Source organism: Nicotiana tabacum, chromosome 8 (genome assembly GCF_000715075.1).
Source record: "Nicotiana tabacum cultivar K326 chromosome 8, ASM71507v2, whole genome shotgun sequence".
NCBI classification, from domain to species: Eukaryota; Viridiplantae; Streptophyta; class Magnoliopsida; order Solanales; family Solanaceae; genus Nicotiana; species Nicotiana tabacum.
Genome location: NC_134087.1, coordinates 205761337 through 205786479, shown reverse-complemented (window position 1 = coordinate 205786479; position 25143 = coordinate 205761337). Strand labels below are relative to the sequence as shown.

Sequence of the window (25143 nt, the reverse complement as noted above, 5' to 3'; positions counted from 1 at the left end):
ATTAATAGGGTGCGCTAAGAAATGCGATAGCTACTTTTGTTCAAGTATCACCAGTTATGAAAGATACAACTTGGAGGTATTTAGAGCAATATGATCTACCTGTAGTTGTTGGGAATACAACACAACCCTTGACAACACAGGTTGGTGTGTCTGTTATTTTATCTGCTTGGCAGTCTCTGTGTCTTATTTTTTATATATAATAAAGTAATCATTTTATTATATAGTTGGGAAAATCCCGTGTACAAGAGGTCAAACTATTTTATTAAGTAGAGCTCGATTCTGTTGGATCTGTATTGCTGGGAGGGGTTGGAATGGGTGGGTGGCTGCTGGAATAAATGAAAAGATTAGACCATCACTCTGCTTGTATGAAGATGCAATTTTGCTTTTTCTGATAAGGCGACTATTTTTCATGGTCTAATGCATTGTCATTTGCCTTCCCAAGGCAATTCCTTATTCTCTCCCATCTTCCCTCTGCTTTGTCTATTTTTAAAGGGGAACTATCTCATCCAACACTTTGTTCTTGCAGGTTTATGATATGCGATTTGAGCTGAATGAAATTGAAGCTAGGAGGGAGCAATACCCTTCAACTATATCATTCATTAATTTGTTGAATACACTTATTGCTGCTGAAAAGGATGTTAGTGATAGAGGGCATAGGTATTGGGCTTTTGGCGATTACATGTACCATATCATGGTTTCTAGTTAATATTTTTCGGGAATTGTATTATTTCTCATTCCGAGCTACACCTCTCCAGATTCATTGGCATCTTTAAATTCATTTATGATCATGTCTTTGGGCCATTCCCACAGAGAGCTTATGCTGATCCGTGTGAGAAGTGGCAACTTGTCATAGCTTGCCTCAAACATTTCCACATGTAAGTCTTATCTCAATTTCCTCTATGGCCCTTTGTACATTTTTTTCTTTTTTTCTCTTGGGCCTTGTCTATGAGGGGTATAAGATTTACTTATAGATTTATGAAAGAAGTTGCTGACTTTCATGTCCAATAATGTTATATGCAGGATGCTGAGCATGTATAGTATCAGAGATGAGGATATTGACAGCGTCGTGGACCAATATCAGCTATCAGAAGCAGGGCAATCTACTCCGCTGCAGATGCAGCTGCCTTTAATAGAATTGATGAAAGTATTACTTCCTCAAACTACTCTGTTACTTTACTTTAGTGTCTCTTTGTCCTGTTGATGCAATCTGATTTTGTTTTAGTGTCTCTTTGTCCTATTCATATCTAGCAAGTATTTGCTATTATTTGTATGCTATAAGTTACTATTGCCATACTTATCGTTGGCAACATGAGTTATGTAAATTCTTTTTGCTGTTACGCAGGATTTTATGAGTGGTAAAACTGTGTTTCGGAATATCATGAGTATTCTTTCACCAGGAGTCAATTATCTAATCGGTGAACGAACAAGTCAAATTTACGGGCAACTTCTTGAAAAAGCTGTCCTGCTTTCTTTGGAAATTATAAATCTCGTATTGGAGAAAGATTTAGCTGTGTCTGATTTTTGGCGTCCTTTGTATCAAGTAAGGATCCTAATCTTCATCTCGAGTTTCCTGCTTTTTCTTTTCTGTTGCCTCACCTCCACTGGATGAAGCTTCTAACTTGAATGAATATAATGTTCTGCTAATTTTGTTGTAACCACTATTCACATATTACTGCCTATACCAATTGTAATGTGTCATAGTGGTTGTTTTCTTTGCAACTAGTTGAAACGGGAGCATAGATGCTGTCACTTTGGTCTGATATATGTAGGGACTGTTCATGTTAATTGACACTACCCGTTTTTATTTTTATTCAGTTTGTTTTATTTATTCTATGCTTGTTCATAATAAAACATGTCAATACCAAAAGTTTAGTCTCTGTTTCGCATGATGGGAAATTTAATGAAATATTTTTTTTGGGTCAATGGTTGTGTATAATGTTGACAATATTTTTCTCATACATTAAAATGGAGAATAATTGTGTCCCCCCTGAGGGCAGCTGTTATTTTCTGTGAGAAATCTGCTCGATTATTCCCTCAAGCTACTGGGATTAAATAGTGAGCGACATAGTTGTTCACCAATTTTATTCATTCCAATTGAACATGATGAATAATTTCAAGGTTTGGAAACTATTTTTCGTGAGAACATTACATCATCCGAACAGAGATGGCGAATCCAATTAAGAGCCATCGCTTCGTCGTTTAAAGCGTTGAAGAAATGTGGAACGAGGGGTTATTGCTTCTTTATAAAGCCATGTGCTTTAGAGAAGTTTGGGCTTCAAACAATGGTGCAAAAAGTATGATTCTAATCACAATTGGTCGCTCTTTTGAATCTGAACTTTGAGGAGTTGGATTAACCTCGGCATTACTGTATATTGGATACTGAAATCAATTAGACTTTAATTTAGTTTCTCAAAAAAAAAAAAATAGTTTTTGTTGTCTTTGGGAATGTTTGATATACTTTAGTTTCTCATAATTGTGCATTGGTCTTTGAAGAAGCGTGCGCTTTTCTTCTTTTCTTTTCGCTTCGAGCACTATGTATCTTGTCACTTTGTTGTACTTTTCGCTTTTAAAAACATTGGGCTGGGAGATGATTGAGCAAATCATTCACTACAGGTGGTTAGTGAAGAGCGGCCAACATAGGGCTGTAGATATTAATGCAAGACCAATCATAAGATACTGAATCTAGGACGGGTGATTTTAAAATATCATAAAAGAAGAAATTTCACAATCTGTAACTCTTGACACACTTTCTTGGTTCTGTTATATTAAATGATTTAGAATCTGGTTTCTTGAATGTCTTGACTAGTTTTTTTGGTATATATTCTAGGTCTCTTACACTTCTTATGGATGGGTAGCTGCCACCTCCTTTTTTGCTGTATTTTCTGCTAATACAATTTCTTTTTTCCATAGAGACCTTGTAACGTAATTTGCCAATAAGATTTTATGCAAACATGTTAATTTTTCAACCTTTTTTCAAGTGGACACTGGTTCCATAGCGGTCAGAACATACAGGAATAGTTTTGGCCATGCTTTTGGTTTTACTTACTATCAATGCCACTTTACAGGGTAACATGTTGTCTTTGCCACTAGCAGCACTTTTTAATGTTCAATTCTCGAGTAGTTACAGGTATTTCCGTGGAAGAACATTAGGGTAATATTTTCGTAGATGGAGAGTAAATGATATTAAACGAATCAATGTTACTACCTAAGTACTGTTTTGCTACATATGAAATATAGAAAAGTTACCAGTTTCAAAAAAATGATATTAAACGAATCAATGTTACTACAATGAATATTCTTAAAATGAAACATGCTGCACGTGATTATATGTATGCACTAAAAACTTATATATGATTTGATCGAGTTGTTTGGCTGCATATTGTTGCCTTCTTTTGCTGTCATCTCATTGTCTAACTGGTGCTTCTTGTTTATGCAGCCTCTGGATGTCATTCTCTCACAAGATCAGAACCAAGTTGTGGCTTTATTGGAGTATGTCAGATATGATTTGCAGCCCCATGTTCAACAGTCCTCTATCAAAATAATGAACATCCTTAGGTAATACTTTCATCCTCGCCTTTTCATTTCTACTTCCTCATCCCCAAATGTTTGTCATTCTCTTAGTCCCAGTTGTTCAAACAACATGATTAAATGCAATGATTGAAGTTCTGTTCCTTCACGCCAATGATATTTCTGTTACCAACTCAAATGCGGGCATTTACCCCGCATTTACCTTTTACAGTTTCCCACCTTTTTTCTTTCCCTTGTAATTAGTTTTTACCGAAAGCACAAACTATTTTAGGGCAACCGAAAGAAGAAATGTAGCATCATATTTGGAATTAAGAAAGGATTGCATTGTCTCATGTTACAGTGCCAATTTCTGACGTTGATGGTGCTTTATGGCAGTTCTCGCATGGTTGGGCTTGTTCAGTTGCTCATAAAATCCAATGCTGCAGGGAGCTTGATTGAGGATTATGCTGCCTGCTTAGAGCTGCGATCTGAAGAATGTCAAATTATTGAGGACTCCCGTGAAGATTCAGGCGTTCTCATACTGCAAGTAAGTTCCTGGATCTAAGACCTTCAGAATTGGAAGGTGAGAAGATTTTAATCTAGCAAATAGGGATCCTGTATTCTTTAGCCAAGTTTCACTGGACTGATGGGAATGACGGAGAAGGATGCAATATAGAATAGTTGGTAGAAGGGCAAAATTTGCCATAAAATGACTGGAATGTGTAACTGAAACATTGAATGAGGTGGAATCTGTATTCTTTATTACTTGGTATGATACTGTATAATTGTAACCCTAATCTATGTTACTCGGACTCTTCACAAATATTGTCGGGTGCGTGTTAGATCCTCCAAAAGTAGTGCATTTTCGGACGATCCGACACGGGTGCGGCAGTATTTTGGAGAGTCCAAGCAAGATAGACCCTAATCTACTTACTTAATGTACTATTAGAGGAACTTGAACCTTCTAGTTTAACTTCGAAGAAAAGGACTTCCAATAACATTTTAAGAAGGGACTGCATTGCTATATGCAGAATATGCAAATAAAATGAGTTATTTTTGAGAAACTATGATTAAACACAATCAATAGCATCAATTTCTAAGAACTTGCTATAGTAATTGCATATGTTGATCGAATATCTTAGTTCCTCATTAACAATATATATTTAGAAATGGAAATATTATGAGTTCCCTTGGGATGTCAAGATAAGTGTCTGCCCACTGTGCTATGTTGTAGTTCTGCAGTTAGTTTTTATAACTGTTATGTGCTTTCAATTTCACATATTTCTGCATTTTATATTTGTAACCTATACATTTATTTTTCCTTACTAAATGTAGCATGCCCTTTCCCTCCTTCGTGAGTTTTTCCCTCCGTGTCTTGTTTATTAGTTTGAAGTTCTCTCCTTTTTTAATAAAGGTTTGAAGTTCTCTTTTTTCTTTCTTTAGGCAATCATAATCAGTGGGTTCCTGAACTTGGAACATTAAGAAGAAATTAAGTTGTGGTGTTATACTCCCTCTATCCAAATTTATGTGACACTATTTCCTTTTTAGCATGTCCCAAAAAGAATGACACCTTTTTATAATCAGGAATAGTTTACCTTAAAACTTCTCATTTTACCCTTGATGAGATGGTTTATAGCCACATAAATTTCTAAGGCTTGTTTTAGACCACAAGTTTCAAAATCTTCCTTTCTTTCTTAAACTCCGTGCCTAGTCAAACACCATCACATAAATTTGGATGGAGGGAGTATCTTTTTTCAAAGCTTCTGATTCCTTGAACGACTTTGCCTTATCTGTTTGAATAAAAAGAGATGTTCTTACTTAGGCATAGATGTAGCATCCTGAAAAGTATTTGTAACTACAGTCAAATACATGCTGGAATACCGGCATGTATTTTGTGTACCGTATGGAAGGAAAGAAATGCCAGATGTTTCGAAGCCAAATGATGCTCAATCCAGCAAATCAAATTTAAGCGTACGCTTTTGTTTTCATTTTGGTGCAAAAAGGAATTCATAGAAGAAGCAGAATCAATACTTAGCTTCTTAGACTCCCTATAAGATTAGAACAAGAATTTGTTTTGTTATTTGTTCACTTGTATGTAATTCAGCACTTTCTTAGTGCTGCTGATTTTATAAAACTTACCATTTCTCAAAAAACTTAATAACAGATGTGTTTCTTCGCTTTCTTTCTGGTGTAATATGGCTTCATTTAATGATGTAGAAGCTATGATTGTTTGAGCACATTACCTGACATGTAATGCTGCTATATTGTACATACTACTAACCAGCATTCACTTGATGTTGGATATCCATAAAATCTTCTTTCAAAAAATTAATTAATACTTTTAATTATCTTCGCTTTTGATTTTAAAGAATGAAATCGGTCAAAGCTAGTGCTCTTTTCCTTCTATTTTCTTCTAAATTTTGGTTAGGATCATTGACTGATTCTCCGGTTTCAACTGCAGCTACTTATTGATAATATTAGTCGGCCTGCCCCGAATATCGCACATCTATTACTCAAATTTGATGTCAATAGCCCTGTGGAGAGGACCATGCTTCAGCCAAAATTTCACTATAGGTTCTGTTCAATTGACATGTTTTTTCTACTCCCGTGCCCCTTTGTTTGCTCAAGGGCTTGAAATTCCTTTCTTTGTACTGCAGTTGTTTGAAGGTCATTCTTGATGTGTTGGAAAATCTTTTGAAGCCTGATGTCAATGCTTTTCTCCATGAATTTGCGTTTCAGGTTTGAATGGTTTGACCATCGTATTGCATTCTAATTCGTATGTTCTTGTTTAATGTCTTTTCATGTGAAAAGGGAGATTGTCTAATGACTTTAAGCCGCAGAGGCTTTGTCAGTCTATATTCTTGAAAACTGCTATAACTCCTTTAACTTTGGTGAGCTTATAATTGGTTATTATATGCAGCTTCTTTATGAGTTATGTACAGATCCCCTGACTTGTGGTCCTATGATGGATTTGTTAAGCACCAAAAAGTATTGGTTCTTTGTGAAGGTGCATATCAACTAATGCATGGATTGAAATCACATTTTAGAAAACTTTCTTCTTGATCAATGTTGTCTCAGTTGTTTGTTTAAATTTTATCTTTACAGCATCTGGATATAATTGGTATTGCTCCACTACCCAAAAGGAATAGTAGTCAGGCACTTCGCGTCAGTTCCCTTCATCAGGTCTGTTTTTGAGCTAGTAGTTCTTCCTTCTTTCCTCTATTTAACCAGGTGAATATGCTTCAAATTTTTATCCAAGTTTGCTTACCTGATCTAATTCATTTCTCACATCTCCATTGTTTCTTCAGAGGGCATGGCTGTTAAAGCTGCTAACAGTAGAATTACATGCGGCTGATATGTCTAGTTCCACCCATCGAGAAGCTTGTCAAAGTATCTTATCTCAATTATTTGGGGACGGAATTTTTGAATATGATGCTGATCTTGGTGTATCTTCTCCCAATCATCAAAGCAGTCCTGCAATGAATGGAGCCAGAATGATTAGTAAGGCTAAGGTGAAGTTTTCACTGCTCATTGTGTCATGAGTTTATTCAGGAGTATTATTGAAGTGTGTGACCATCTCATCAAAACATGGAATTCTTTTGGCATTTTTTTGATAATGAGTGGCAGTGAGAGTTGAACCTAGAAACCCTGCCTGCTCTGATGCCATGATGAATTTCCACCCTCTGATGTTGACTCCCTTTGATAGTATGCACATGTGTCATGTATAAGTCGCTCCTAAACCTGTGCACCAAATTATAGCTTTTACTACTATCAAAGTATTTATAATGATTCCGTGACTGCAATTTCAAACCCTTTGGTGGTCGTTTCTTTGCGGACAAAATTATGATCGGATTATAATGCAGGATTGTGATACTGGAATTAATAATCGTTGGATTGTAATGCTGAGATTAATACTTTACGATTTGCTTCATGCATTGCATTAAAAATGAGAAATATGGTGTATAATCTAAGTTTGATTTTAAACTGGAGAAACTTGGATAGATTTTTGTTTCTAGTATTAAACTTGACCTGCGTACCTTCCCGTTGTCCCATTTTATGTGAAGCTTTCCTTTTTAGCTGATATGCAACTAGATTGTCAAACTCCTTCCCGCTATACCCAGCCAATTCTCAATAACAAAAGGTAAACCTAACATTTTAACAGACAAAATGAAAGCCAGGTCTCTACTTCTTCTTCATGAGGATGAAAGGCCTTGTTATCATCTAGGTCTATATTTGTCCCAAAAAGGACGACAACTTTCTATATTTAGAGAAAATTTAACTTTAAATTTCACCATATTACCCTTAATGAAATAATTTATCGGAACAGAAATGTTGTTGGCATGTTTTAGACCATAAATTTAAGAAAATCTATCTCTTGTTCTTGTACTCGGTACCAGTCAATACCATCACATAAATTGGGATGAAGTAACTTTTGGAAATGGCTTTGGCAGAAGGGCCATTTTCCATGTTATTTGTTTTATCTACGTCTAGCTAATCCTTACTTTTAACTAATGTGGAAAAATGTAGCCGTCTCACAGTTAGAGAAAACACACCTTTATATACTTAGTTATGTATTCAACACGCTTCTTCACATGCAAGTTTGATTCATTTTTCACGGGTCAGGCACATACACTTTTTTTTTATAACAGGTGGCAGTGAGAATGGAACCTAGGATCTAGCCTGTATACAATGTTAAAAGTCTCTGACCATGACCAACTCATCTAAAAGCTTAAATTGTCATAGAAAGAGAGAGAACACACTTTTATTTATTTATGTCTTCAACATTGAAAATATAAATGCAACTAAAGTATAAAGTAATGCCAAATTTAGTACTGGGATTTTTGTAACCCTGGTAACTAAATGAGTCGTTATTGTGGTATTGCTTCCTTGTCACTTGTGTTTTCTTAATATTTTTTGAATAAGTATCTTCTATTTTCTTTATTAAAGCAAGTTGGAACAACTTCCTTTTGCATTCATGTATAGGTATTGGAGTTGCTTGAAGTTGTCCAGTTTAAATCTCCTGATACTTTGTTGAAATCTTCACAAGCTGTTTCGAGCGCGAAATATGGGTTTCTGGTAAGAACCATATTGTGTTTGAATCCGTTTTTCTTGATTTTTCTGGGTGTAGGATTTTCATTCTCTGGCATTCTGCAGGCTGAAGATATACTCACCAATCCTGCAACTTGTGAAAAAGGTGGTGTTTACTATTACTCAGAGCGTGGAGACCGTTTAATTGATCTAGCTGCATTTCGTGACAAATTATGGCAGGTGCAGTATTTTTTATCGCCACACCACACTTTTCCTTTGTTTTGCCGCCTTTATTTTTGTAAGATCCCTTTAGCCAAGTGAGATTGCTTCTACCCACTGGAGGTGCTACATGACGTTTCTTTTAAATTTTGATCCCTCTTTCAGAAGTATAGCTTGTTTGATCCCCAGAATAGCTCCTTTAATAGTGAAGTTGAGCTTAATGAAATTCGAGATGCAATTCAACAGCTGTTACGATGGGGTTGGAGATACAACAAAAATCTTGAAGAACAAGCAGCTCAGCTTCATATGTTAACTGGCTGGTCTCAAATTGTTGAGGTCACATTGCTTCTCTTTGTCACTTGGTTTTCAACTCATCGATATGCTCTGATATACGTGAGTGCGTTGGGCTGACATATCCTGTTTATGCAATTTTTCTTGCTAGGTCTCGGCCTCCAGAAAAATATCCTCTCTTCCCAACCGTTCTGAAATATTATTTCAGTGGGTGACCATTTCATCATTTTTTTTTTCATTTTTTTGCTAACCTATGATCCCGTCTCACCTTTACTTCCATACATAGGTTGCTAGATGCCTCTCTCAGTGCTTCTGGTTCTCCTGACTGTTCATTGAAGATGGCACTGATATTGACACAGGTTGCACTTATCTCATCTTCTTGGTTTGTTGAAGTTGCGGCACCTTGTATCTAAGTTACCTCGATCATTGGCCTTATTTTGTTTAAGATATTTTTCTAGGTTGGTCTCACATGCATGGCCAAGCTACGTGATGAAAGGTTCTTATGCCCTAGTGGTTTAAACAATGATACTGTCACTTGTCTTGACATCATGATGACAAAACAATTATCTAATGGAGCATGCCACTCTATTCTATTCAAGCTTATACTGGCAATTCTTAGAAACGAATCATCAGAAGCATTGAGGAGGCGGTATAATGCTTCATATTTGATTTCTCCATTCCTTTATCTTTTCTATAGAAATAGAGAAAGTTCCGACTTTTTGTGTATGTTTCCTGACTACAGCCAATACGCTTTGCTCCTTAGCTATATCCAGTACTGTCAGCATATGCTTGATCCTGATCTTCCAACCACAGTTCTGCAATTATTGACAATGGATGAACAGGAAAATGGAGATCTGGATCTGGAAAAGGTTATACAATCTTAGTGGGGAAACCGACCTTTACACCTCCCTCTTGTTATGTTCAATTTAACACAATGATGTAGAAAGTTCTTTCTTCATTTTTTAATTCTGTTCCGCCTTAAACATGAACAGATTGTCAAAGATCAGACTGAAATGGCACGTGCAAATTTTTCAATAATAAGGAAGGAAGCTCAATCACTTCTAGATCTGGTGGGTATACACAGACCAAACTAAATTCTTAATTTTATTTGTTGTATCTTCTGATGCTGGTCTTAGTGTCTTCATCCTATGGTATATAAATATTTGCATTTCAATTCTCGCTCCTCTCTGCATGCCCACAAGCCTGTTGAAGCTAATTAGGATCTTTAAGCTTGTCCCTTAACCCAACGAGACAATGTCATCAGTAACTTGAATATTCTCATTTGTATGCTGTGATGGATTAATGATAATTAAGTACTTGTCAATTTATTTAAACGGTGTTGCTAACTAGAATTATAGAACAGCTGGATTTGAATATGGAACCAACTTAATAAGATCCATTTCATTAGCTAGAATCATAGATCATACAGTATAATCAGGATAATGCAAAAGAACTTTTACAGGACATGATTGAGGAGGTACAGAGCATCACGTTGCTAATGAAGTGGATTTTTTAAGTTTGGTATGAATGGCGAAGTTTCATTGGTGAAAAATTTAAGTAAATTGAGGGGATGGTCATTGCAATAGGGAGTACGTGGTGTGAAAGGTTGTCATAGAGCATTAAATAATGATGACATAACAACATCTGCAATATATTTTGATTAATTGGTCACAGCGCTAGCCTCAATATTTGAAGCTTCTCAGATCCTTAGTCATCACTTCTTCTGTAGCATAGCCCGGGAGATAATAAGATTTAGTTCGATATGAGGGAAAATGTATTATCAAAAAATCTTCTCCTTGATAAAAATTATGTTGTTGTAATTAGTTACATTGAATTCCCCAACTAGCTCGTATTGAAGCATAGGTGTTATTGTGGTGGTTGTTTGGTTGCATGGAATTGTTGAATATATTTTATTTGTAGATTTTCCACCAAATGAGAAAGTAACTTCTCTCACTCATTGGTGCAAATTCTTTGCTTTAAACTAGCTCAAATGTTACTCAATATCACTTTCTTCTGCTATCACTTTGACATTGTTGTCAATGTTCAGTACATAAATATCCTCAGAACCAAAAAAAGAAGCTCAGAACGCTATTCTCATATCATATTCTCCACTTTCTATGATTATCATATGTCATCTACTTCTATACTCGATCAAAAACTTAAAAATGATTTCCTGCGGTAAAAGCATTTTCCACCATATCAGACACTCTATTACTCTATATTTTCCTTTTGCATTTTGAGGTGTATATGTATTAAAATTGCTGTTCTGCTGCATTAGCTTACTGTGTTCTTTGCTTTGTTCGAAAAATAGATCATAAAAGATGCAACCCATGGCAGTGAATCTGGAAAGACTATCTCGCTCTATGTTTTGGATGCTTTAATTTGCATTGATCATGAAAAGTTTTTCTTGAGCCAACTGCAAAGCAGAGGCTTTTTGAGGTCTTGTCTTGTGAGCATCAATAACTTTTCTCAGGTATTTGATCCATCTCCTCCATAAGATCTCTGTTGATATCTGGGCAGTCTTTCCTTTATGTCAAGCATTACTGTTATACATGATAGAGAGCAATAACAATCTCTGTTTTCCTGTTGGAGCATCTGATCTCTTTTCCACTAAGTTCATATTTTTGGGTGTAAAATATGTTCCACTAAATTTCGTTTACAGGTTTCCATTATTTCCTTCAAGTTTCACCTTTTAAGTCGTCAACAATTTTTTTTTTTTGGTAACTAAACATTTTTATTACCAAGTAATATTTTACACACATCTTCTTTCTATAGCTTGTTCTAGACATGAGTCCCAGACTAAGCTATTTCTTCTGTAACTCTATCCCTCCTACACTTTCTATACAATTCAATGGACATTAGGATAGTAATTCAATTCTAGTAAGCTTCCCTTCAGTCGCTGCTTCACATTTCCTGTACAGTGTAGATCCTGAACTAGGAGTCGTCAACAACTTTGTTATGCCATTATTTATTAATTAGTAATAACCAAATTTATAGTATGTTCACTAGAGTGTCATTATTCTGTCTACCCTGTATTTGTTTCCTTAGCTGTGCAGCATACTGTTATTTAACTGAAGTGTAATCCAAGCACATGCAAAAGTCTCTTTATTATGACATTTGTCCCTTTGCTAATTGAAAAATCTTAGTAAGCCAGCTTACTTCTGTTTTAATATTCTTCTGTTTTGGTATTAATTCAAGCCATGACTTCTAGGAGTACCAGAAATGGCAAAAGAAATGAGTAACAAAAAATGTTGATCAATGAAGCAATGATTTTTTGTATCAACTTCAGTAGATCCAGTGTCAACCACACAAATCAGAAGGTTGCGTTTTATTGGTTTTGTTGTTGTTGATAGTGATGTTTTAGAGTTATTTTGGACCTTTATTGGAAAAAACTTTTTTATCTTTTTCTTGTATAAGTGAGTGAGCTCGGAGCAACGGTAAAGTTGTCTCCTTGTGACCTATAGGTCATGGGTTCGAGCTGAAACCACTGAAGGTTGTTAGAGTAGACCGCCTACATTACACTTGTCTGGGTGCGGCCCTTCCTCAGACCTTGCGTGAACTTGGGATGCTTCGTACACCGGGCTGCCCTTTTTTTCTTGTGTGAGTCTTTGTATGCAAAGTGTGGTGAAGAGTAAGAAATGAAAGCAAGGGAAAGTCATGATTATGTCAAAGTCCATGCAGCCTAATTAGGGGTGTATTTACCCCTCCCCTTGAAATGTGTATTAAGTTTCCAACCTGATGGAAACCCTTTCAGTCTTTTGTGTCTTTTATGACACAAGTTCAGATTCTATGTATTAACTTGCATGTATAAGGTATGTTCTTTATTTCATTCTCAAATTTTTTTTTTGTTTTGTTTTTGTTTTTGTTTATATATTTTTCGTGGGTTTTAAAAGTTTGATTGGAGTCCCTCATTAGGATGGTGGGCTATCTTTGGAGTCAATGCAGCGTGTCTGCACTCTTGAAGCTGAACTTGCTCTTCTTCTGAGAATTAGCCACAAGTATGGGAAATCAGGGGCCCAAGTGCTTTTTTCAATGGGTGCATTCGAGCACATTTCTGCCTGTAGGGCACTGAGTATACAATTGAAGGTCTTTGTTCCTCTCTTCATGTGCTTTAGTTCGCAATGACATTTTTCATTAAATTGTTACGACCTATTATCAGGGAAGCTACCAGCGCATGGATGGAAAGTTTGGCAGAGAATTGTCAGTTGACGTTGATAAACAACGAATGATCATTGCTCCAATCTTGAGAGTGGTGTTTTCACTTACTTCATTGATTGATGCATCTGAATTTTTTGAGGTTAGCTTTGAACTTCAATATAATGCAGTATAAAGTCGTAAAGACATGTAAAAGATATTTCATATTGAAGTCAAAAAGTTGTTGATGGCGAATAGTGCATAGAATTCTTGTACACTAACGAGTAACCTTTTGTAGAAAGAAAAGAAGAATGCACTTCTGATAATTTGGCACTTATGCACATGATGTAATCATTTTTTCTAAAAGAGACTTTGTTTTTGGATGGGGTGGGCTCATGAAAATGAGGAAGGGGAAAATAGAAGTGGAGAGGCCTTTTGACTGAAATCCTGTAGCGCTAGGTTCATCCACAATCCCATTGTAGTCATAAACTCATATACTCCCTCCTCCCAGATTTGTTTTGAGGTATTTGGTTGAATGCAGAGTTTAAGAAAGAAACAAATGACTTTTGTCATATAAGTTGAATATGCATAAGATATAAAGTAATTGATGCAACACGACTGAACTTAAATGTCATGAAGAAGCTACTAAGTCTTGATATTAATTAAATGGCTTAACATTAACAATCTCCTTAAAGCTTATTTCTTTCGCGGGTTTTTCTTCATTTAACCTCACTTTTCTGTAGTGTAGTTGGTCTTTTCCACTGGGAAATGCTATCTTTCTTAAGTTTTGTACATTACAATGTAACATCTATCTCATGCATAGATGAATGCGTTTTTGTTTTTTCTTTTACAGGTATAACTGTAAATGACCACATATATCTTTCCTATTGTCAAAAACTTTCTAATTGAATACTCCATACTTTCAATTTGCTATGATAGATTCATTCGCTTCTTGTATTTCATCTATGTTCAAGAGGTTCCACTTTGGTCACTGTTGTCATAGACATTATGTATGAGGTGCACTTAAACCCTCTAGCACTTAGGGCGTACCTCAGCAAAACCAAGCAGCCAAGCACTCACTTATTGTTGAAAAAATTAGGTTGAGTATCAAAATCAAGTTAGGTTAACTTACAAGGATCCTGTTTCCTCTCTTGAAGAGGACTGTGAGAAATACTAAATATAGTAGCTAAAATGATACTAATGTATATAATGGATAAATGTGAGTCTCTGACTGTGATTAGTAATAGGAAATTAGAAACTAAATAAGAATAAAATAGTCATTTAATTTGGATTAAAATTTATGTTTGCGTTGTTGTATTTCAATCATAAAGTTAAGATGGTATTTTAAATTGATTCACTTTGTCTCTTTCATGTATATCACTAAAATGAAGTTGAAGTTTTCTTTTTCCTGCTACTTATATAATTATCTATGTGTATAGTTATGTTTTCTTGCTTGTACATGTCTATGTGGGTGTCTTTGTACATATATTGTTCGTGCATATTTCTTCGTGCGCTCGTTTCTTGAGTTGTAGGGCTTTGGTACATTTCTACACATTTTGCTTTTGACAATGCTGCTTTTGGTGAAATGAAACCCTTTTACTTATATATAGCAGAGGGAGGGAGGGACCGAGGGAGGGAGGGAATTTTAGAAGCGCAATGGTGTCATACACTCGTATATGTGAATATACATGTATGTAGAATAAATGATTCTTTATTTTCTAGTTTAAAACCCTTGAACTTTGTCACAACATTTCCCTGTTGTTTTCTGCTTCTCCTGATTGCACTCGACCTTCTCATTCCTGTTGAATTTTTGAATTGTTTTACTTCATATCTTAAAATCTGTCATCTTAATTACGTGGGTGACTAGCAGGTTAAAAATAAAGTTGTCCGTGAAGTCATTGAATTTGTAGGAGGTCATCAATTACTTTTTGATCAAATTCTTCGAGAAGATCTTTCTGATGCTGATGACTTGACAATGGAACAAATAAATCTGGTGGTTGGCATACTTACAAAGGTACAGATATGCATAAAGTTTGTTTGGCATTGCTGTCTTTTAGATTGATTTCAATTCCATTGAAGGGTAAATTGCTGATGTTTTAGCCATTTAAATTACCATTTGCTAGTCCACCTCTTATCTAACACTTCTTCTTGACCTACTTTTAACTGTAAATCTGTGCAGATCTGGCCATATGAAGAGAGTGATGAATATGGTTTTGTTCAAGGGCTTTTTGTGATGATGCGTTTTCTTTTCTCTCGTGATCCAGATTGTTTTATTACAAACCAATCCATACGTTTTCTGGAGGTAATAAGAACTCCCAGGTGTAGCTTGATTGTGTATTCCGGAGGCAAGATATAAGATATATTTATAACGTTGAAGTCTGTATAGTCATAGTTCTTCTCAGCTGTGTTTCCTTTTCTATTTTCAGGAAAGGCGGAAGGCAGCAGTGAATGTTTCTCGTCTTTGCTTTAGCCTGAGCTCTTATCTCTGTTTTCTTGTAACGAAGAAGTCTTTAAGATTGCCGGTACATCAATTTTGCTTCTTTAACTATTTTCTTCTTATTAACTTTTAACTTAACGGTTAGGCATGAAATGCTTATGTCTCTTTCTATTGCTGCTGCCTTGAGAATAAAGAATGGCATGTGTCATACAATTTTGTTCATTATATTTGGATCAGGTCTCAGATGGTCCAATGGACTATCGTGCTTCCGCTGCTCAGCAACAGCCAACCTTGAATTTACTTGGTTTTCTTTTGAACTCTCTGGCTACAGCACTGGAAAGGGCTACGGAGGACAGATATTTACTGCTTAGCAAGGTGAAAGATCTGTGTTTTGGCTACTGAATAAAGAATAAAAATTGTACTTCTTATAATCTGAGTAGAATTATCTTATAAAAATATTAATTTTAACTTCAAATCTCTTTATTTTCCCAGATTCAAGATATAAATGAATTATCAAGACAGGAAGTGGATGAAATCATTAACATGTGTATTCCCAAGGGCTGTTTTTCGTCATCTGAAAACATTCAGAAAAGGTACATGCAGCTTCATGTAATACGATTTCAGGAGATATACATGTCCAGTTGTAATATGATGTCTGATCTAGATTATTGAACTTTCAATACTAGCTGGAGGGTGGTCGGTACTTACTGGGAGAGCATGGATAATATTTTGTTTTCTCATCCTTCTGCTGTAACGTGTGAGAGATTCAGAGGCTTACTTGGTATTAGTGATTTGTTGATGCAACGTATGCATATTTCGGAATGTCATCTATAGTTCTATTGGAGGACTAGATGATCTAACGCTGTCTGTACTTAGGCAAAATATACTATTTATCTTGTAATTCCTATATATATCATTCAATGTCTATAGGCTCCTTCTAATTCATGTTTAAGTTTCTCATTGAGTGTCAATGAACTTCCTATTAGTGCAACTCCATCAGTCCAACTCATGTGTTTTGGTCTCTCGCTTTTGATTGCTGATAGAAAAGACAGATTTTTCGCACCAGCCCTGATGCACTGATGATAGTACATAATATCTCCTTGGAAATTTCTTTAATTCCAAGACATAAAATAGATTCTGTGGGTGGTCAAATCTTAGGAATTGCAGTTAATTTTTATTTCATTAAACGCTGATACAGAAAATAAATTCTCTTTGCCGTCAAATATTGGATATACAGTCGTATGCTTAGTCTTACTTGCAATTATTGTGTTGACTGTATGGTCTGCATTGCTCAGAGGTGAATAATTATTGTGCCTAAAATCTCTTTAGTATACTAATCAGACTAATTTCTTGATTGGTCCCTCTGCTCACATCATTTTGTATTCCAGGAGATATATTGCAATGGTGGAGATGTGCCAGATTATTGGAGATAGGAATAAACTGATGACACTATTACTTTTACTGGCGGAAAACGTGATGAATATTATCCTTGTCCATTTTCAGGACAGGTATTGTTGCTAATACATTTTTTCTTTCTTTCATGGTTATGCAAATTCTGCTTGCTTAACTTCACTTGGGCGTTGCAGTTCTTTTGAATGTGGCACCAAACCATACGCAAAAGACGACTTGAATTTGCTTTGTGGAAAGTTAATCTCAGCTTTGGAGAGGCTTGAACTTCTAAGCGAGGTATGCTAACTAAAACTCCTCTCCTTCCCTGTACCCTAAACAATACTCCCTCTGTTTCAATTTATGTGAACCTATTTGACTCGGCATGAACCTATTTCAACTTCCTATACTTGCATGCCAATGCTTGTAATAATTCTCACCCGCAAGGCTTTGGTTTAATGGTAAGAGCGCATTTCATAATGTGGCTTATGTGCGCTTCACGGGTTTTAAACCTCCTGCAAAACATGATATGTAAGGGTTAGAAGGGTGAACCCATTATTCATTGAGTTTCGAACCATGCGCCATTGGCCCTTGAGGATTTCTTGGTTATCAAAAAAGAATAACATGCTTGTGATAATTCTCTTGTTCAGCCATGTTTAGCAATATTTTAACTTTGTAACCTGCATGCTAATGCTTGTTATAATTGTCTCTTCTTAATTATGGGAATCTAGCATTTCATTTTTTATCCTTCATTTGTCTGCAGGATAAAACGGGTCATGACCTTAAGGTGTTCCGAAGATTAGCTAGTTCTCTGAAAGAAATATCGATTCAGAAGTCACCTGTTTGAGTAGAAATCTTGTTCATTCTTTTTCTTTTCTAAATTTTGGCATAGGTAGGATGAGTTTGGAAGTCGTTTAAATGTAATTGTATATCGTCTTTTATCCAGTGTCGGTCTTGTAATTTTTATTAATCCTCCAATCAGTTGTACATATTGTATGTCATACAACTTGCTGTAATGTGCAATTTAGTATTTCCCATTTCAATGGAGTTTTGTTTTGTTTGTTCTAAATGTTTGTGCGTTAGAATGGGGTTTTTATGATGTCTTTTCCAAATGCAGTAAGAAATTTATTATTGACGACATAGTATTTTTATGGGAGCTGGGAGGTGGTGATGCGAGTTTTTCTAGTGATCGCGGTGAATGATTCCTGCGTTGTAGCCTTGTAAGTAGTGGCGCAATCAGAAATTTGAACAAGGAAATTAGAGAAACGTTACACTAAAATGTTATTTAATATAACGAGAATTTTATAAGTTTTATATATATTTAAAATATTTTTCTCTGAATGGGCAGTGGTGATGTGAGTTTTTCTAGTGATCGCGGTGAATGATTCCTGCGTTGTAGCCTTGTAGGTAGTGGCGAAATCAGAAATTCGAACAAGGAAATTAGAGAAACGTTACACTAAAAAGTTTCTTAATATAACGAGAATTTTATAAGTTTTATATATATTTAAAATATTTTTCTCTGAATGGGCGGTGGTGATGCGAGTTTTTCTAGTGATCGCGGTGAATGATTCCTGCGTTGTAGCCTTGTAGGTAGTGGCGAAATCAGAAATTCGAACAAGGAAATTAGAGAAACGTTACACTAAAAAGTTTCTTAATATAACGAGAATTTTATAAGTTTTATATATATTTAAAATATTTTTCTCTGAAGATGCAATATAATTTTCCAGTGAAGGCTCGATTGAACCCGTTCACCATGCATAGCTCCTGTCACTGGATGTAGTTGCCTGGTGAGTATTTGATGAATCTTAGAGAAAAAAACGGGTACTCCTTTGTTAATATATGGCTCGAGACAATTGATTTTGTAGTCCGTTACATTTTTTTAAGTTTTATGTAAAATCTTTCAAGAGATTTTTATTCTTACATATAAGAGATCATAGAATAAAATACAAGTGTTTGCAGGATTATTTTTCTGTTTAAATTGTAAAAGATGAAAGTTCAATAGAAATGAGAGGTGAGCTGTGGTCTTAACTTGTGAGGTACTTATGCTAGTGGAAAATAATCGATACCCAATAAAATATTCAAGGTGGGTACTAGTTGATCCAGACAACGCCGTCATAACAAAAAGGCAAAATTTGATGGGTGGATGCGGTGTTTGTTTGGAGAAAATAGTTGAGAGAGAGTTTTGAGTAAATGAAAGAGTCAAAGAGAAGGGATCTGTGCAAAAAATTATCTGCAGCATTTGTTTTCTCCGAACTATTGAGATTTCAAACATGAATTTACTCTCCCTGTCAATTTACTATTGTTAAATGATTAAATGTGGTAGAATATGCATAAATTAACCATCGTCATGTGAAATAAGCCTACATATAAGCCGGTTTCTGAGCAGAACAATACTATTGAGACTTCAAACATGAATTTACTCTCCCTAAATGCGTTGATCAAAACAAAAAGCAGATTGAAGATTAAACTCAATGTTCTTTTTTAGCTTCAAACTCATATGTATTTTTGAGATTACGGGTTCATAATTTAGTTATTATTGAAATTTTCAGTAGTTTTTCAATATATATCTATATTCCATGTCGAAAATAATGGTTTCAGTTGATTCCATAGTATATAAAATCCATCCGATGCTTACTATTAACTTCTTGTGAATAGTTTGGCAGTGCTTGCAAGGACATGGTAATATAAGTTAACATTGCTTTAAATACATATTCAAACTTAATAAAAACTTGTCCATACCTGATGTTCACACCAAACCAATGAATGCATGATATATGTTTTTCACACATTTTTTTCCGCTAATGTTAAATTTCTTGATTTGGTGTATAACACCGAGGAATAGATATTCAATACCATTTTCATGAGAGGTAACTCGAATGCAAATTAGCAATGTTATTTACCAGAACATATTTGGAACATCAAGCACAAATATCGCCATAAATCTGAACTGCAGTATATCAGTACCATGCACTGATATAACAATGCAACTAATACAACTAACATAAGCAACACCAGGAAGGGAAGTTACTGCTCATTGTAGGAATACTTATGGCCAAGAATATAGTATTGAACCCGGTCCTTGTCTATCAAAATACTGAGATTTTACTCTCTCAACACCTACTTGTAGCACAGTAATCATTGTACATTGAAATTTTTGTTTAGCCTTGATTTTATGCTTTAAGTTATGCATTGCTAATTTCCTAAGTTGTACCATAGTTGATGTTGGATGAAAATGCGACTTGCAAGTGGTTTTTGCTACGACGAAAATTTCTCTAAACTATTTCTTGTAACAGTTTTTATTTAAAAAAGAAGAGACAAGAGATGAGGCATTCACCTGACTCACCGTGTCTAAAATAGAGAAATTTAAGCAATTGTCCATATCAATCTATGTGAAGAGATAATCTAGTGTTGAATTTGATCGTCAAAGCTTGCTGGTACTTGGATTTGATACCTCAAGATTTTGCAGAAATAACCACATTGACTTACCCTGCATTTATGCAAGAGGCTGCTTCCACGGCTCGAACCCGTGACCTCATGGTCACATGGATGCAACTTTACTCCAAGGTTCTCCTTCTCTTTCAAAGTTTATGTATAATAGCGAAAGATTTTCCTAACTTGTTTATACAGGTCTAGTTTCTCTTATGACCTACCAACATTCAGAAAAGACTGAACAAAATCCAATTCTACCCTAAATGAAAAATCCATGGAAATTTGAAAAATCCAATTCCAGCTTAACTGATATGGACCTCAGCAGAACTTGCATAGTTATCTTGAATGTCCTGTTGAATCTGCTTGGCGGAATTCCCAACAATTTTTTCGCAGTCGCTTATATCAATTAGAGCAAGTATGGTTCCTCAAGTACTAATACGGAGTGGGAAGTAGCTGAGAAAGGGCTTCCACAGCTGAAGTTCTTGCTGCTCAACCACTCGGTCCTTGTCGCATGTTTCTGTGGAAAAAAGAAACATCACAAAGGATGAAAAATGAAATGGTAGATTTTTCAAAATTAAGGAACAAGAGAAAGTTATAGCAGGAATGAGCATGCAGGTATAACATGTTACATGTTATTATTCGATGGATTTAACTTGTAGAAGATGATTTTCACTCTATCAGTGCGATTTAACTTATTAGAGCAGGTTATTACTCTATTATCTAGGTTACTATATCGGGCTTACTATGAAGAGTTATATGTTATTGTAGATCAATATTACGCAATGATATAAGAAAATATACAGCAGTGCACATAACTAAAATAAGACTATCTATTTACTATACTCTTGACCAAACAAGCCGTAGCATTTGACACAGAAAAACAACTACAAGCAACAAAACTTGTAAATCGAGGAAGAAGATGTCTTACAAAGGCTTCCGGATATTGACTTCAACAAAACTGCCATAGTTTTCTTGAATGTCCTGTTGAATCTGCTTGGCGGAATTTCCAACAGATTCTGCACAACTGCTAATATCAATCAGAGAAAGGGTAGTTATATCTGCAAAATCTTGAGGGATTGAATCCAAATCCCAGCAACGTTCAAGAAATAGCCGTTCAAGGCACGGAAAGTGATCACAACTGGCTCTCCAGTAACGAACCTTCAAACGTTCCAGTAGCAAAAACTTCAAGCTAGGAAAACCATCCTTAACTACCTTCCACTCCACGCCTATGCAGGCACTATTTCCTAGTTTAAGGGCCTCGAGTTTGGGCAATTTACCAACAATGCTCAAATCCTTCCACTGCAAACAAGTCCCGTAAAAAGCCAGTTTCTTGAGGTTCTGCGGAAAAGCATCTGGAGGAGGAAGGATTGAATATGGAAAAGTTTCTGTAGGAGGAAGGGCCAGAGATGGTCTCTCCAGCAAAATTGCTCGTCGTTTTTGCCTCGTGAACCTCAAAAGGCCTGAAGATGTAATGCTTTCCAGAAAGCAAGCATAACATGAATAAGTAAGAACAAAATCTAATTCCTCGAGCTGATCTAAATAGTGAAAATCATAGAGGTCCTTGCGACTACGAAAGTCTTCCCAGATGCCACATATTTGCAACTTCTTTAAATTGGGAAATTGTCTAAAGACGGACCTAGTACAATGCCAAGGATTCAATCCAGACAGACATTGCAAATTTTTCAGAACCAAACTTTTCTCCATAGGCTCATGATACTGCAAGTAATTCCAGTCCAAATGGAGGTGCCTCAATTGTGGCATCGTCAAAATTTTGTATGGTAATACCAGAGGATATTCCCGGGCATTAGGCTGTAAAAGTTTTAGTATAAAAGTTTGCAGATAACATAGGCTAGATATCGATGGAGGAATGTCTACTGAAAAAGATGAGGAAATCTCTTCTCCTAGATAATGCTGCAAGCTAGGAGAAAGACTCAAAGCTAGGTATCTCAAGTGAATTAAATCAAGAATCAAACTGGGAAAAGCAGAAAATCTCATTAAAGCAAGATCTAGTACTCTTACTAGCTTGAAGTGCAACAACTTTGGCACGAACATTTTCACTCTAAAACAGATAATAGAACGAACCTCATTTTTAGGATACCTTGCCAATATTTTCTCAGTATTCTGCTCAGACGTGATCAATTGGATACTGATCCGACCTCGACTCTTAGAGGAAAAATGCATAGATTGCACACATGAATTTTGATACTTCTCTTCCCTCGTAACATTCACAATGTTCATGTTTCGAGCTTCTCTCAAGCAGATTTCACGGGTCACATCATGCATTCCACAAATCTCAATTTTTCCATCAAAACTCAAATTGTGGATGGAAATTAAACTTCTATCTATAAGTTCTTTTAGACATTTTTCTGCCACTTCTTCTATGCTTTTCCTCTCTTCTACCTTCAAAAACCCCTCTGCTGCCCATAATTCCACAAGTTTATTGACTAAAATCCGTTCATCCTCTTGGAAGATTGCAAAATATAGAAAGCACGATTTTAGGTGATGAGGCAAGTAATGGTAACTTAATGCAACCACCCTCATGCATTGGACATTAACCTCTGTGTTTACCATTGAACTTACATTCTTGACAACACTTTCCCACTCATCCAATGAATTACCAATTTTGGAGAGAAGTCCGGCAATCAAAACAAGTGCTAGAGGTAATCCTCCACAGTTTAGTGCAATCTTTTTGCCAAGTTGTTCAAATTCAGGGGAAAAATAGTCTTTTACAAAGACCTTTTCGTACAACAAACTCCAACTTTCATCAAAATTCATGAGGCGCATGTGATAAGGAGTCTTACCTGAGCTAGCACATTCAGCCACCTCCACATTCCTCGTGGTCATGAGTATTCGACTCCCATTGTTACAGTCTGGGAAACATCGTTTTATACCATCCCATGCTTCTCTAGTCCATATATCATCAATGACTACCAAGTACCTCCCGCATTTTAGAAGCTTTTGTAGTTGGTCTGCTAGTTGATCATCATCTTGATGCTCATGAAATTCATCGAACTTTCCACTTATAGAAGAAAGAAGGCCTAGAAGCACATATCTCGCACAGTACTCTTGTGAAACTGTTGCTTTTGCACGAATGCCAAAGTGAGACATCATGAATGGATCACTATAGATTTTGTTAGCCAAAGTTGTCTTGCCGATGCCCCCCATCCCGACAATTGAGACAACTTCTAGTTCCCTTGCTCCTCTAGCAAGTTGATCCTGCACCATCTCGAATTCATTTTCAAGGCCAACCATCTTATCCTCAGGCTCTAGGCCATGTCGTGACGTACTGACAAGAGACAAATCTTGTGCTTTAAGATCTTGGATGTTCTTGAGCTTGTTTTGAATTGCCATCCACTTCTTCATTGTTGAATCAATGCGTCCTACTACTTCTTTTACAAGGGAATAAAGATTCACAAAAGCTCTTCTTTGCTTTTTTTCATTTTCGGGCAAAAAAATATTTCTTGATTCCAAGTCAACCTTATATTCTGCTTCATCTGCTAGCTCTGCGATTTGCGCTTCCAAGCTTGTCAATACATTGCCTGTTACATTGCAGGATTTCTCCATAATAGCTCTCAATGATTCAAGCTTTTCATAGAACAATTGCATCACAAGTCCAGTCGATTCCATTGATTGTTGTATGGTGTTCATAAGAGAAGTAATAGCAGCATAAGCCATGTCCCTCTTTCTCTCTCTCTCGTGTGTATGTGATGCAATACACAGAATCTCTCAACAGAGTTTTTGTAGCCTACTCTGTTGAAAATGGTGGTTTTTGATAAGAATTAAGTTTGCTTAGAGATTCTAGTTTAAGAACAAAAAAAAAATTAGCTGTAAGCTTTCATTGGTTGACTGAAAATATCAGTAGTTAAAAGATGACCTGTTAAACATTAATAGAGTAAAGGACAAGTACATGAATAATTTATACTAAATGAATACTTGACTAAGCTGTAGAGCCATTCCAACTGGAAAATTTGTATAAAAGCAATTTTATTTGTTAATTAAAATGAGAAAAGCTTAGCTGACTATAAATCTCACACTGCACGTCTTGGCTTCTTTTTGAATAATCAGTTATTTAAGTTCATAGAATAAGTTATTTATGACATAAACATTAAATTACGCCTACACATACAGCTTGTGTTCATAAGTCAAACCTTCCTTTTATCAGGGAGAAAATTACCGAGGGAAGTGATGAAATGAATGTGATCTCTGCACCCTTAACGAGAGAAAAATCCAAAGAGCACATATTAGCCACGGAGCTCGTATACGGTTTTCTGATTAGACATCCATGGATTACATATGGTATCCAAAGGGTCAGGATTTGAACCTTATGGGTTCCAGCATTTGGGCAAAAGTGATACTTTCAGCAGGTAAAATTTTTTTTTAATGCTAGCTGGTCTATTTTTAAAAGAAAAAGAAAAAGTAGAAAGATCCTAGGGCCTAGGGTGTTGTTTTGTCAAAAAACTAAAACAACATGAAATCTGCATTTTCTTCCAATGCCTAAGATGCCACGATTCGAATTACAGAACATACGAGTTGTAAAAGCTCGAATACTATAACAGGATCAAAAGCAAAATGTAAATCATTGGCCCTTCTTTTTTGGTTTTGCTGGAAGAAGGAAACTAACATTGATATCAGAAAAAAATAAGGAAAACACAAAAGAATCTAACTTTAGATCACATTGTAACTGAAGGCAGATCAGTAAAAAATTAAGAAAC

The 25143-nt window shown here is 35.8% G+C and overlaps 2 protein-coding genes across 3 annotated transcripts in view; one reads left to right on the top strand and one right to left on the bottom strand.

The window, feature by feature from the left end:
* Window positions 1-18071, top strand: part of LOC107822457 (nuclear pore complex protein NUP205) — a 50717-nt gene extending 32646 nt beyond the window's left edge. The window contains exons 15-45 of one of the 2 annotated variants that reach the window (XM_075220077.1): window positions 9-140; window positions 527-657; window positions 756-875; window positions 1021-1144; window positions 1343-1540; window positions 3437-3555; window positions 3904-4054; window positions 5969-6081; window positions 6165-6246; window positions 6428-6514; window positions 6613-6690; window positions 6816-7019; window positions 8491-8583; window positions 8662-8775; window positions 8920-9090; window positions 9197-9252; window positions 9332-9404; window positions 9504-9694; window positions 9788-9914; window positions 10038-10115; window positions 11357-11518; window positions 12991-13131; window positions 13205-13342; window positions 15050-15193; window positions 15359-15481; window positions 15606-15701; window positions 15854-15991; window positions 16109-16209; window positions 17005-17124; window positions 17203-17302; window positions 17766-18071. In XM_075220077.1, coding sequence (XP_075076178.1) covers window positions 9-140; window positions 527-657; window positions 756-875; window positions 1021-1144; window positions 1343-1540; window positions 3437-3555; window positions 3904-4054; window positions 5969-6081; window positions 6165-6246; window positions 6428-6514; window positions 6613-6690; window positions 6816-7019; window positions 8491-8583; window positions 8662-8775; window positions 8920-9090; window positions 9197-9252; window positions 9332-9404; window positions 9504-9694; window positions 9788-9914; window positions 10038-10115; window positions 11357-11518; window positions 12991-13131; window positions 13205-13342; window positions 15050-15193; window positions 15359-15481; window positions 15606-15701; window positions 15854-15991; window positions 16109-16209; window positions 17005-17124; window positions 17203-17302; window positions 17766-17849 — 3789 coding nt within the window. In that variant the 3' untranslated portion in view covers window positions 17850-18071. Of the gene's footprint in view, window positions 1-8; window positions 141-526; window positions 658-755; window positions 876-1020; window positions 1145-1342; window positions 1541-3436; window positions 3556-3903; window positions 4055-5968; window positions 6082-6164; window positions 6247-6427; window positions 6515-6612; window positions 6691-6815; window positions 7020-8490; window positions 8584-8661; window positions 8776-8919; window positions 9091-9196; window positions 9253-9331; window positions 9405-9503; window positions 9695-9787; window positions 9915-10037; window positions 10116-11356; window positions 11519-12960; window positions 13132-13204; window positions 13343-15049; window positions 15194-15358; window positions 15482-15605; window positions 15702-15853; window positions 15992-16108; window positions 16210-17004; window positions 17125-17202; window positions 17303-17765 lie in introns of both variants that reach the window. The other variant, XM_075220076.1, reaches the window with a different exon arrangement.
* Window positions 18072-20331: 2260 nt separating this feature from the next.
* LOC107822460 (putative late blight resistance protein homolog R1A-3) lies at window positions 20332-24240 on the bottom strand. Its single transcript, XM_016649009.2, has 2 exons — window positions 21360-24240; window positions 20332-20948 (listed from the first exon to the last, which is right to left on the bottom strand). Exons 1-2 carry the CDS (start codon window positions 24104-24106, stop codon window positions 20921-20923), a joined length of 2775 nt encoding a protein of 924 aa, XP_016504495.2. The 5' UTR covers window positions 24107-24240; the 3' UTR covers window positions 20332-20920.
* Window positions 24241-25143: the final 903 nt, after the last annotated feature.